Source organism: Aythya marila (assembly GCF_965140915.1).
Source record: "Aythya marila genome assembly, chromosome: 1".
NCBI classification, from domain to species: domain Eukaryota; kingdom Metazoa; phylum Chordata; class Aves; order Anseriformes; family Anatidae; genus Aythya; species Aythya marila.
This window is the reverse complement of record NC_139042.1, coordinates 83,179,039-83,193,302: the sequence shown is the minus strand read 5'-3', so window position 1 is coordinate 83,193,302 and position 14,264 is coordinate 83,179,039. Positions and strand designations below refer to the sequence as shown.

Below are 14,264 nucleotides of genomic sequence, written 5' to 3'. Positions count from 1 at the left end.
GTATTTTATGGGCTTTGTCTTCTGAAAATTTTTTGCTTACCTGAGTCATATTTGCACCCAAGAAATAATTCCACAAAAATCAGTGGAATTACTGTTAAAATTAATATTGCCAGGTTGTGAGTCTTCAGGAAAAAGCGATAGTGGAGTAGAAGATACGTCCTTCAAACCTTATTTATGCTAGTTTGCAAAATTTATAAAGAATCATATCTATGCCTTTGAACAGTTTTTAAGAATGATGTCTAGTGTTCGAAACACTTCTGAGTAGTCTCAGGCAGCATCAAACTTTCATTACAGGGGTTTCACAATTATGAAGGCTCATACCCTGCAGTGACTTCTTTGTGAATAACTGTTTCCTCTGGCCCATGATGTTATGCAAGATCTTTCTCTGCGCTTTTTTTCTTCTACCTTTGCCTTTTAGTGCTAGCTGAAACTGTTAAGCCAGAGAATTGCAGCTTCTTCCCCTCCGCCCCCCCAGGCTCTCTGTTTAATTCTTGCTGCGTTTGTCAGCTTTAATACCTGTTCTTAGGTCAGAGGGCTGGACTGACCATAGCAGCTGGAAGACTTTTGTGCAGCAACATAACTGTAAGGACTGTAGTTTTATGTACAACAGATTATCGTTTGTTTACAGAAAACTGCTTTGGCATCAGTATTTCAGAGCCATGGTTTAATACAGATGACTTGTAAGTTATTTGTTTGTCAGTCAGCTCATTTGATGATTATTGTCGAGAAATGCAGCCTTTCTGCCCTTCCTCTTCTGCCTCTGGTCTCTACGCTTCTGTCGTTCATGCTGTACTGTAGGGTTGTTCGCTCAGTGGTTTCGTCTTCAAGTGACAAAGGCTTGTGTTCTGATACCAGCTCGCTTAGACCCAGGTTTTGCTCCAGCCAGTGAGCTAAAACATAGTGAAACACACAGAAATAGCATTCTCTTCAGTCAGTCAGTTCTCACTTTCTCTTCTTTACACTAATCAAAGTGTTTAGCTGTATTTTCAGCTATTTTGGATTCTTCCTCTTGCCATGACACTGAACAGGCACACATTGGCAGAACAGTGCTAGAGCTCTACAAACATCCCCTTTTTCAGTCCCTGTTCACTTCTTTGTGTGCTCTTCCCCACTTCCTTCCAATGAGTAGTAAGATCTCGCAGAAGACTGCTGCTTACTGTATTTCTTCCCTTGTTGCCTGCCACTTGGTTGTTTAAACAACTTCAGAAATTGAAAGAAGCTCTTACAGCTTATTGTTTGGTTTTCATTCCTGATCTGTTGGTAGAAACCATCTGTGATTTACCAATACTCCCTGCGTATACATAACGTAAGTACTTAAGTATGTGTGTATGTACGCACGCTTAGTTAAGCACAGCTGCTTGGGTGTTTTATTAAGTGTCAGCTGGTGACAGAGTGCTTCCAAGTGCAAAGACTGCTCAGCTTCGGTGGGCTTGGTTCCTGTACTTGCCTTAAGGAAATGATGAAAGTGGAAGTTGTGGTGTCGGTGTCTTGACTGGATGGCTTTACTGTGAACATCATAAACTGTGATCGCAGCAAACCTAAACTGTGTTTTGAGTATCTTGTAAAATAAAACATGAGCGGATGATAAATTTAAGTGTATAAGTGGTGGGAAAGGAAGAATCCACCCTACATAAAGTTGTGCTTTTTAGAGCAACTTGAAACATGGTAACATTTTAAAGTGCTCCATATTTCTAAGAGTAAATTTCAAGCTCAGCAAAAATCACAAAACTGAGAACATGTTGTTGTTGATTGACTAGGAGATGATGAATAAGGTTAAACAGTGCTGTTATCTTTATTCTAAGCAATACATTGCAAACAAGAGACAGAAGAAAGGGTAAATTATTAATCTTTGTGCTTTGTTTCTACTCTTGTAACTGTTGTTCTGTTCTGGTGGCCAGACTCTACCTTTTAGGAGTTTTCCATAAACATAAGAGACATGTGTGCCTCTTTAGTTATAATTCCCGTGGTTAGGTGCCACTGTAAAGGGGCCCAGCCATCTGCTTGCTTCCTTGCAGAGGGAGCAACAGAAACTGACTTTTGCATTGAAGTAGGATGTAATGTGAGGAGAAAGCCAGCATTTTTGTTTGGTTGGTTTCTTAATTAGACTAAGTTCCTTTTGGACTTTTTTCTTCATACGTAAGTAAAATTTGGATAGAAATAATTTTTTTTTTTTTAAGTTTTGTTTAAAGTTTAGGTCTCAATTCATGTCTGTTAGACACAGTGAGCTAAGCTGACTTTTTTTAATCACTTAAGTATTAAAGCTTTATAAAGAACATCGCGTACAGTCCCCTTAATTCCAGTATTACCTTGGATATCAAATAATGATTTTTTTTAATCCTGTGGAATCCCAGCACCTTGAAGACTTTAGGAGTGTGTCACGGAGATCTGTTACCAGTCACCGTTGAGCTGAAGCTCGCAGTTGTGTAAGAATGCAAAACATTTCCACCCCTGCTGAGGGGTACAGCTCTGACGCGCGAACTCTGTCCACCCAGACACGTTACGAGGTGGCTGCGTGTCCAGCAGAAAGTAGAAGGACCGTGTCTTGAGCATGTGCCTGCTTCTAACAATGAGAATGCCATGGAGGAGGCGGTCTTTCGGGTCATTGATCTAAACATGTTTTTTGCTCCTGATTTGTTTTGGGTGTGACTGGAGGACTTTGACACTTAGGAAAATTAGGTGTGTTTGCTACCTTTGCCACCTCAAAGGACTTCTTTTTTTGGCTACCCATATTACTGCTTTATCGGTCTCGCTCGCTCTTTGTTGATGTAGTGGGCACATACAGCAAATGGAGTTAAAAGACCTTCTTAAATGATAATTGAGCTAATGAGTTTGTGTGTAAGGATAGGCTGCTTAGCAGCGGGCTGATTTGAGCCTAGAACTCAGGCTGATAGATCAGCAAAGACAAGCCCTGTGATGAGACCTACCAGTCTCACAGATACAAAGGAACTGAGCAAAACCCCTATTTTCCCATAGGTTTTATTGCTAGTTGTCTTGGTCTGTTTTGTTTTGTTTTGTTAGGATGAAATAAATACCTTACCTAGGTGGTGGTATTTTTTTTTTCCCCACAAATCAAGACAAGCAAGTGGAAGAACACAGAGCCCTCTGTGAACAGCATATTTTTAGTTCATTTGTTCAGAAATGAGTAATCCCTGAGATGAGGCATCATGAGTCAGACTGTTCATTGTGAGTTATAAAATGTCGTAATTTGTAAGTTCCTGTACCGGGAGGATTATGGAGTAGGTCATTGCTTTGAAATGGGTGTGCTTTGTGGATGTGATTTCATTAGCTATGAAACACCCAGGATAGTGATCAAAAGAATTTATTTTTTTTAAGCAGGGGTTAGCTTTTTAAGATCTTGCTAGACATATTTTGAATAAGAACTTCAAGTATTATCTCCATAATCAAATGTTGGTGTATTGGGTCCATATCTCCAGCACAGCATATACTGGTCTCGTATATATGTATATATGGCATATATATACCATACCATATATATATACACACCATATGACCATATATATATAGTCTCATAGACTCAGTGCCTTTACATAGTGCTTAATGTGTAGTGGAGTGTAAATTCAAACCATCCTGTGTTTTTGTTTGTTTGTTTTCCAATCTCTTCTGCATTCTTTTGGTATATTTTCCATCACATTTATTTAAGGCATATTGGTAAAAATCTGCTTTTTAGAATAAAAAGAAAGCATAACTTAATTTTCATGTTTCAAATATAACAATAATTGAGGTTGTGTGTAACCTCCAATCATTTCATCCATCCCCATGTTCAAAGCAGAGCCAGCTTTGAAGATAGATGTGGTGGCTCAGGTTTTGTCCAATTAAATCTCCAAGGGTGGAGATTCACCAGCCTCTCTGGGTGACCTGCTCCTGTGTGTGATCAGCACAGTGATATTTTTTTTCCTTATATCTAGCAAAAATTTGCATACTGCAACTGTGTTCTGCTGTGAACCTCTGAGAAGAGGCTGGCTCTTCCAAATATGCAAATATTCATTAAGGGTGGATAGCAATTAGATTCCCCCTTTGTCTGGTCTTCTCCAGGCTGAACAGACCCAGGTCTCTGTCCCGTGTGTCACGTGCTTCAGTCCCCCAGCCGTGTGTGTGGCCCTTTAAGTATTTTCTTTATTGATATCTATTTGAAACCATAATGAAGAGAGTGTTTGTTATAGCATACTTGGCAAATAGATAGACCAGATGCTCTAACAAGCCTCTCTTCATTCTTTGATTTCTATAATTTATTTCAGAGAAAGTGTAAGGACAGTCTTTCAAAGGATATGTGCTGAAAGAGGCCTATTGTATAAATCCACACAAATTCAAAGAATGCAAAATAGCAACCACTCTGTGGGAATTCATCCCCTCTTATTAACGCAGGCAAAAATGAGTCAATTAAAGCATTTCTGTTGAACTACTTGTTCTTTCAAATCCTTTAATTGCTAAGCTAACTACAGGAAGACTGAAATCCTAGGAGCAGTTTGAGAGATCATTTTTGGGGTATATCATAATGAATTAGCCTCATCAACCACTTGATTTTGCAAAAGTTTTTGTTTCATCTTTTTAAAAGGTCTTCTGTTGTAGCAAAAATATTAATCGTGATTGTTTTTGCCACCTCAAGGGTGATGCAGAGGGTGACAAGCCCCAGGACATCCGTGCTGCTTCAAATGAAGAGCGAGCCCTGAAGTAGAACACCAAATCACTCGCCATCAAACAGGTAAAGGCTAAAGGCTGCTAATAGCTGCAGCAGCAAAATAACCTGGAAAAGCTGAACATCAGGTTTGACTTGTAGTTATCTTCTTCGTATTGATGGAATGGGGAAGAGAGGTAACAATTTCTATTTTATTGTTATTAAACTTCAAGTTTGTCCAGAATATGCATTCTTCTTAATAGTGCTTAAGTTAAATGATCTAAATTCTTCTTTAGAGCATAGAAAGTAAATGTAAATGTGTCCTCTATGGGTTATGAATTCTTTTAACAAGGCCTTTTTAATATGTTGTTAGTTTGTTTTTTTTCTTCTTCTCTTCCCATTTCTGGCTCCTGTAGCAAAAATCTCTTTGCTGTCTTTGTCACAGCTGTACAGATGTGAAGGAGGGGAGAGGAACCTCTTCCCTACTCTTATATTTTCTCTGAAGTTTTGTCAGTGTCAGGGTACAGCCGCATTTTACAGCTAGTAACAGTCCATGGTGTGCCTGACCTTTTGTGTTGATGCGCCTCACTAACGAGAGGTGCTTCATCAGTTGGGAACCAGTGATGGAGGAAAAGGAGGCAGTGTTTCCCAGTTCTCCGAGACAGAAACTAGAGCTGAGGCTCCAGTTCTGGTCTGACTTTGCTACTTGGTTGCTTTCTAAACTCAAGCAAGTCCTGTGATTGTTAAGGAAAATAAGAAAACAAAACAAAACTCTTCTAACTTCTAAAAGTAGTTCTAATTTGTCAGACAAAAATATCTGTGTGTCTGAGGCTTATCACAAATGGTAATGTAATTGGAGAACATTTAGGACAAAACATCAGATTATTATCTTCTCAGAGAGCAAACATTAAGGATATCTTTTCTGAACATGTTTTGTAGTTGCTTGTTTTTGTCCTATATTACTTTCATGTTATGCTAAGAATTATTTTTCATCAGAAAATGATTCTAGCGTTGTAGAGACTTCTTTGGGCTTTGTTCAGAGTTCCATTTACCAGTAAAATTATTTTTTCCCTAACTGACAACTGTGTAAGTAGAGTCCAAATTTAGGAAACTGCACCAATTTTTTCTTCCATGCGTCACCACCAGTCATGAATGTTATGCAGATGTGATGGAGTGCACACATCTGCTGAGCAGCAGCATTCTACCATTACACAGCCAGCTTTAACAGCAAAACTAGTTTCTAATGTTGTTTCCATTCATGAATTTTAATTGCTATGGCTAGTTCTCATAAGGGGAAAGGTATTTGAGTGGCTGATTTACTGAGTACCTTAGTTTTCCCTTCAGATATAGGAATTAGTTTTCCTTCAGAAAACTAAAAGTCTCTAAATGTGTTTTGCTAGTATTTTATACAATAACCACATAAGATTAAAAAAAAAAAAAAAAAGACATGAAATAGGAAGAACAGTCTTGTTTTGAGTAAAGATATTCAGGAAAACCAAGTGGGAGGAAAGCTTCTCTGAAATTCACTAAAATATTGTGCTGCTGGTGAGTTAGGATAGAGCTACTAAATAATTAAAAAGCCAGGAAAATTTGAAATTTTCTTTATGTGGGACACTGTACAAACACTGAGGTTCAATACAAACAGAAACCCACAAATAGCTTTTATTTTCTTTCAGCATTTCTTACTACATGAACATAAATTTTGAGGAATGCTTTTTAGTGGCTGCTGTCTCAGATGCTGTTGTCTTTCTTTTTAAGGAGTTAAGATTACTCAGATGTTAAAAGCATCTGGGTGCTGCTGACTTTGAAATCTACTTGCTTTGCCCCGTGTTGTTTCTGGAGGAGATACATAAACACAGCCACTAGATTTTTGACCTAGAACAACCGGATGGTGAAAAGTTCAATTCCGTATCAGTTTCCATCTGTTCTGTGGGGGTGGCGATTCGTGCCTTCTGCCTGAAATCAAACCTAGTTATTTAACTCCACACGCAAGTCCAGATGTTTTGTTGGATTTGAGTGATCCCAAAGGTTGGGCCACTGCTGTGATCTGTGAAAAGACGTGTTTGTTTATTCTGCATGAGATCAGTCATGAAAGTCTCACTGTATTTTAAACCGTTGTCAATGCTCCTAGTTGAATCTGGTTACTAAAATAAACACTCTTGCACTTTCCTCATAAGGATTTGCCCCAGCGTGGTTCCTTGAATTGTGCTTGGCTGACAATTCACAGAATCGGTTTTTCTTGGAAGCAGCAACATATTTCTCCATTCCAAAAAATGGCAGCACTGCACTTCCTTCAGTGCATGTTTGTAGTTAATAATTATATGTAAACTACGGCTCAAGCTACATCCCTTCATGGGAGAAGCAAGTTTTAATTTTACCCAGCTGTTGTGCTGAAGAGTTTCTTGAAAGTGACACCAGCTTGTGTTTTTCCATGGCATATGTCACTTTCACCCTGTTCAAGTTTTATTTTTATCTAATTCCATTTGTTCCCATTAAATTACCCTAGATTTATACAGAGCAAGTGAGATTACATAAATGCACTTGATGGGAATTAAAAAGAATTCCATTTGAGAAAGTTGATTTATTACAAAAGACTCCAGTTGGGGTTTTGTTGCTATGAAGTGTTCTTTCTCTTCTCTATTTCTATACAGCTCAGCTATAGGAATCAAATTCTCTAGAGCAGAGATAATCATTAGTGATATACTGTCAATAATATGAATATTGAAATCTCTATACTAGAATTAAATTTGCACCGAGAGTGTTCCTGAAATAGAGTTTGATCAACCTGCAATGTCAAAGCAAAAAGTTATAGTTGCACTTCAACAATGGAAAGAAAAGGCCTATCGTATCATAATTCTGCTTTCTCCCTCCCTTTCCCCTTTATCCTCTGTTCCCCCGTCCCCCCCCTTTTTTTTTTTTTTTTCTTTAGGTGAATAAAAATACAGATGCAAGCAACAATTTCCCAAGAAAAAGAGGAAAACCATCTGAATCCATTTTGATTTTGAATGTGACTAATCTGCCTTCCCTCTCAGGAAAGATTGAGAGTGTGCTGCTTGGGCTTCTGGGATGGAATCCGTGAAAGGACATTACGTTTGGGTCAGTCTCGATACCCAAATCCTCAGTTCTGCGGTGGGACTCAAGTTTGCCGTGCTTGTCCCATTGCAGGAGCGGCATTGCAAGTAGCAAGTCTCAAAATTCTTCGGTCTTGTTATTATTTATATGTAAAATAAAAATCCAGTTGCATAAAACGGTCATGATTTCTTTTCCTCTTCTCGTCTTCTTTAAACTCATGTGTGTGACCTTTATCCTATGTATGAAAGGCTCTTGAGATGTTGTTGACAATGCCTCTGTTTTTAACAGTGAGGAAAAGGTTAAAGTAGCACGATGTTTTGGTTAATGTTAGCTCATAGAATTATGAATGAGAACAATTACAATGAATCTTGTGTTTTGTCTGAGGCTCCCCCTCCTTTCTATACAAATCGTCTGCCTCATCAGTGCCAGTGGAGGTATATAATGAAGCATCTGTGAGCTCCTGTCTGGTGGATGGATGGGAATGGAGCTGTTACCGTTTGTTCTTGTTTTTGCTTGAATGCACAGCTCGATGGGAATCAGAACGTGGCAGTGGTGGGAACCAGCTATAGAATAACTTGGCTGTTTCCTCATTCCTGGCTAGGGGAGGGGAGAAAAAGCGAGGCGAAGGGAAATATAAAAGGATTTCCAGCATTTTGAAATCTTTGCACAATAAAGCCCTTTCATCATTTGTGGCTATTTCCACTAATCTGTCTTGGTGATGCTTCAGAAGATACTGTAATCCAGGTTAATTGTGCTGCTGCACACGTTACTGTAATCCAAGTAGCTCAGAACTTCTGAAGCTCTGTTGGTGAGACTTAAATGTTCCTAAATTAATCATTAATGAATACGAGGAAAGTGGGAAGGTTGGAACTTAGACGAGTGCTGGTACGATACATAGGTTATCTGAAAGGAGCAGGCAAGAAAATACAAAGTGAATTGGATTTAAAACATTTGCAAACATCTTTGTTGTTGCTTGGTTGGGTATTCTGGCTGGGCATATTCCACAAACTTGTAGAGAAAAACGAATCTTGGCAATGCAAACAACAGTCTGTGTGGGCATTATAAAACAGGCGGGTTCTTTAATGCAGGCATAAGGCACGGAGTCGCCTCAAGCAGAAAAGCAGTATCTCGCAACGTGTTCGGTGCTTGTTTTTGTGAATCCTTCAGGCTGGGGAAGATGGGATGTTGATTTAGCAGAGGGAGCTGAAGCCTTGCTTGATTTTGCTGGTGTAGTTTCAAAGAGGCTTGGGAGGATCAAAGTAGTGTTTTTGTCAGTAGTGGAAAGGAACCTGGGCAAACATCAGTTGAGCTAGAACTGCTGTTACACCACTCTTGCAAGACAAGCATAGGTTTCTTGCTTCCCTTACAGACAGACCTTCCCTTATGCGTTCTCAAATCCTAAAGAAAATGAGCTACCACCAAGTTAGGAATACAAATTTAGATACCTGTGTTCTGTTCAGTAATACTCAGCGTATGCCACGTTGGCATTTAAGAAGATAATTACCTGGTAATTCGGGTGTTCTGACCCCCCTAGACTCCACCAACCTGTGCTTTCTCCTCATTCTCCTTCTGATGCAGTTATTGCCTGTTTTGGTTTTCTGCTACCTGTGAGAGAAAAATGAAAGTCATTGTGTCATCTGCTGCATTAACTAAAACAGAACAGCTTTTAATCTTTATATACGAATGTGTGGGTGCGTTTCAAAAATCCTGGGTTAACTAAGAATCACTTGAATCAAATGCTTTTCGTTTGCTCATATCTTCGTCTTGGCTGTTTACGCTGCTGCTTAAAAATGTCCCAGAACAATAGACTGCGAAGTGGAATGCTTTTATCTAGCAGGAAGTGACTGCCTTCAACCACCTGCAAACACAGATGACAAGCGGGTGGTTCCAAAATGTGATCGAGATCGCCTTAACTGAAATCATTCCTTTATGTCTCCTAGCTACACCTTTTTGTACAAGTACAGAAAAGTGATGTTTCATGCTGCTGAGGGGGCAAGAGGTTGTAAACATTCAACTCACTTGGCACAAGCCTTCCTAACGAGGAGCAGTTGGCCGCTGTTCATACAAATGTATGTATATATGTATGCATACACAGATGCTGGGGACTGTTTTTATGGTTTTTTTTTGTGTGTGTTATCTTTTGCCAGGCTTTGCCTGTGGGTATTACAACACAAGCTGAAAACAGCATATTCCCCACCCAAGTTTCGCATCAGCAGTTTGATCAACCTTTTACCCTAAGCCTTTCAACTTGGTAACCGAGTCTGTGCAAATGTGGAAACTTCTCTCCATACCCTTGGTCGCAGTGTCAGCAGATACGCTGAGGACAGGTTGCAATGCTGTCTCAGAAACACAGTCTTTAACCTCTGGATTATGTAAAAAATCTTAGAACTGGAGGTCATCAGGTTAGCTGACGCCATTTGTGTTGAAACGGAGTTTCCTATAGAAAGTTTTGTATTTGAGTAAAAGTGGATAAAGTAGCCCCTCCTTTTGCCAGAAATACCTTCACCAACATGGAATAATCATGCTAGCCCAGGTAAATGTGGAAAATCTTGCAACCTTGAATAAGAACATAGTGCTTTGGCACGTGTTCACTGTGAAAATTAGACAATAGTCTAACTTCAGGAGGCTCTGGACAGACTTATTAGCAGAGGTTGCAGCTGAAGTATTTTGGAGCCTTCCTCACTGCACCTGTCACCATTGCAAGGAACTGTAATTCTGCAGTGCAAGAAAGAGCAAGATGGCACGGAGGGAATTATTTCAGAGCTGGAGGAAAGAACAACTTGGGAGTTGAAGATGCCCTGCTCATTAGTCCCGGCAGAAAAATCTGTGTGAGTGCATTTACCTCAGAACAGATATAAGCCCCTGAGTGCTGCTCTTACTATCGCATTCTTACCTGGTGTTACTGTTAGCTGCTACATTGGAGCTGAAAGCTGGAGAAATCAAAGGTGGGCTCAGGATAGCTCACCTATAACTCGGGTTATAACTCAGGGTAGCTCAGGTACCAGAGTTCTTCTAAAAATGGCTTCCTATAGGGAGACAGAGCTACAGGGCCTGCACCAGATTAAGCTGTCAGGCTCTCTTGACTTATGCAGGCCTTGTTTAAAGGTTCACATCTACCCACACCCAAAGCCAGTTGGCCTTGTGAACCACATCCAGCTGCGGCAGGAAAGTGGGATGTGATGCTCCATCGCCAGGCCCAGTTACTGAGGCATGATCTTGGTAACTGGTACAGTGTCCTGTGAGGCCTGGCCTGTTAAAGGTTTGCTGGTTTTGTTTTGTTTTGTTTTGTTTTGTTTTCAGTGGTCCTGGAAAGAGGGAGACAGACCCCGGGTGGCTTGCTGCTGTCCCCAGGAATAGCCATGCAGCAGCCTGAGCTGTGCACAGACTCACAGTCCCAGAGCTCAAGTCTCTGTGCCTAGCATGAGGACGGCAGTGGGGGTTGATGGAGTAGCTTGCTCAGGGAGCTTCTCTGTGTGTTCATACCATGAATAAAGGACCTGCTCAAGACTCAGGAATTTAATTTGACAGGGACTAATGCTGAAGGCTGTGCTTTACACGTGGCACGAGTGCTAAGCTTAAGCTTGTGAGACAGCCACATGAAGTCGTAGGATGGGTCATCTGCTACGTGCTTTGTGTGTCAGAGGGCAGATGCTGCACTCAGATGTCTCTTACTGCTGTCCTGTAGCCGCTTGGCTTCATCAGCGGCTTCGTCCTACCCAGGGAAGGTAGCTTGCAGATGAACACCAAGGGGCTGTGTGTGAACAGGTCCAGGTCGTGGTGTAGGGGCTCGCTCAGCATGCATTATAACACAGCAGTGACCATGTGCCTGAATAAAAGCATAAACTTAAAAGGAGAACCTCGTTCTTCCTTCTCTGGCTATTGCTGTGTGCTGGCTACACAACCACGCCACAGTCCACACCGAAATTTTTCACGGCACAGCGTTCTCTGTCCCACTGTAACAACAAAACAAATCTCTCCTGATGTACCTTCACCCAGCTCTGGCACCCCTGCCCCTGACGGAGTCACCTGCTGCTTCGAGCTGACCACGGTCACTGCCTGGCACCCGGCCCGAGCCTGCGAGGCAGAGGGGGAGCAGGCAGAGCCCTGCGCAGAGATGTGCAGCAGTGCTCCCTTTGTGCCAGGTCGCAGCTTCCCCCGAGGGGTGTAAAAAAGCTCTTTCATCTTCCTGGTGGTAGGGAGAACGACAAGCATTGTGCCAGATGAGCCTAAGCAGCTGCACGTACACATCAGCCAAGGGTCATAAGCAGGAAGCCGTGAAGTCAGCCCTCACGACCACATTTCTGGCCCCTTTCCTTTCTTTTTTTTTGTTAAAATGAGTGTACAGAAATGCGGAGTTCTGTATCCAGCCGTAGCAAAAGGGATTCTTCCCTTCCCCCACCCCCTGTCCTAGATTAAGTTCACTCGTGTTGTCTCTGTAAACTTAGCAAGCCTCAGGCTCACTTCCTTTTGTAGCAGGACCTGAAAGAGCCGTTTCCTGACTCGTAGGGCGCTCTTGTATGTGCCCAGAGAGTGCTCATTCATACCGTGAATCATAAAGGTAACCTCCGTTCACAGCGCCGCGCTGATACTTCGGCTCTGGACCAAGACGGGGGGTTGGTATTCAGCACAGCCTGCTGACATCATCCCCGCGGGTACCCACGAGCTGTGCTGCCGGTGGTGTTTGTTTTTGTTTTTCCCTCATCTTCTGTCTTAAAAGCTTCCTTTACAAACTGCCTGCCTGAAATGGGGCTGCTGGAAGCACGGGGCTGGCCGGGCGCAGTGTGTTTGCTGTCGTGCACCAGCCGGGACGGCTTCCACGCACTGAGAGGGTCTGGGGACGGTGTCTGGAGCCGGGGCCGAGCCAGCCCTGGTGCCGTGCTTGTGGTGCAGCCCCACTGGCGAGCCCAGCATGGCGCAACCCTTTGCCCCCTAATGCTGAGGAAAACCCCACTTCAGCCTGCGTGGCTGGCATTTAAGCATCCCTGCCTGCACCCAACCCTGGGGTTCCTCTGCCAAACACCCCACAAGGTTTCCACAATGTGTCTTTAGGTCTCAGCACCGGCTTGTTTTCCCTCACCTGCCCCCTGTCCTGCCCTGCAGACCCCTGTCTGGCCGCCATCCCCCTGCCCCCCGGCCCTGGGCCCTGCCCAGCCTCTCCCGGAGTGACTCCAGGGGGGCTCCAGCTTCCCCTGCCATCCAGGTTCCTCCTGCCCACATCCTTCTCGCTCCTCAAATGCGGGTACTGCCGGCAGCTTTTATCACTGATTTTGAGGCAGCATTTCCTTAAAGTCTGGTCAATCATTATCTGGAGAGCTGGAGAACGATAAGCTCGCTCTGAAGCAGGCCCCACAACCTCTGGGCGGGCTGTGCCGGCTCCCTCAGCCACACAGCAAAGCAGCGCTTCCCGGTGTGTTTCCTTCTGTGCCCTTTGCCTCTTGGCCTGGCGCTGGGCAGCACTGCAAGGAGCACAAAATCCCACGCTGCAGGAACGCCTTCCTCCGTCACGGCCACAGGGCACTGCAGCACCGGCTTCCTTCTGACAAGCCTTAAAAATACCGGCCAGGAAGCCGAAACCTGTCAGTTTCTTTTCATGCAGAGGCTTTTTGCCTTTCTCTTTCCTGCCCTGAGACAACCCCTCGCTGCACCTTAAAGTAAGCAGCCTCTGGGCAGCTCAGCGTGCTGCAGGAAATCCCTGCCTTTGGGGCAGCTGCCAGGGAGCCATGAGAGGCAGCTGCAGCCTTCAAGTGTGCGCCATGAAACGTGGCTGGTGCCCTTTTCAGCAAGGCATTCAACAACATTCATTCAACCAAAAGCGCCACCAGGCTGAAATTATCATACAATAAATTATTTCGGAGCCTTGACTCGGTTTCGGTAAGGTAACTGAGGGCTCCAGCTTGTCAGCCTATAAAAACACCCAGGTTACTGGAATGGCACTGGCATACTTGGAGAGGCCTGGTTAGTTCTTTCTTTTTTATAAGTACAATGTTGCTTGTCTCTTTTTTTTTTTTTTTTTCTTTTTTCTCTTCCTTTTTCCTTAGGACAAGTTAAGTAGGTATAGTGAATAAGCCCATGGCTAAACCTCCATCCCAGGAGAAGCAAGCTGTTTGCCTTTCTGTACACCTTACTACGAGTCAGATTCTCTAGGAATGCTTTTAGCATCTCATATTAATTTCCTTTTCCTGAAGTCAAACTGTTTAAATGCCAAAATGTTTAAAGAATACGTTACCTGGAACAATCAAAAGAAATCTCAGCATGAAGCATGCATTTAAGCATTGCCTTTGAACAGTTAAAATACGATCTAATTCCCACGCTTGGTACCAACATACTGTTGAAGAATCCAGCAAATAGCCTGAAGCCCTTTCGGCACTGCAAGGGCACACGAGGAGGAAGCCAAGGCTCGCTCAGAGGCTGCTGTGGCACCTGGCACTCCCCCACAGAAGCCCTGTGTTTTGTTTTCCTCTTACCTGGCTGGAAGTTGCCCATGAAAATGCCACTGAAGCTTTAGCCTGGAGAGGAGCGTGGCCTCCCTGGAGATCTTCAACAGCCACCTGGCCATGGC

The 14,264-nt window shown here is 42.9% G+C and overlaps 1 protein-coding gene across 1 annotated transcript in view; it reads left to right on the top strand.

The window, feature by feature from the left end:
- The window catches only part of APOO (apolipoprotein O), a 30,925-nt gene extending 23,041 nt beyond the window's left edge, over positions 1 to 7,884 (top strand). The window contains exons 8-9 of the mRNA XM_082784930.1: positions 4,625 to 4,720; positions 7,563 to 7,884. Coding sequence (XP_082641056.1) covers positions 4,625 to 4,693 — 69 coding nt within the window. The 3' untranslated portion in view covers positions 4,694 to 4,720; positions 7,563 to 7,884. The remainder of the gene's footprint in view (positions 1 to 4,624; positions 4,721 to 7,562) is intronic.
- Positions 7,885 to 14,264: the final 6,380 nt, after the last annotated feature.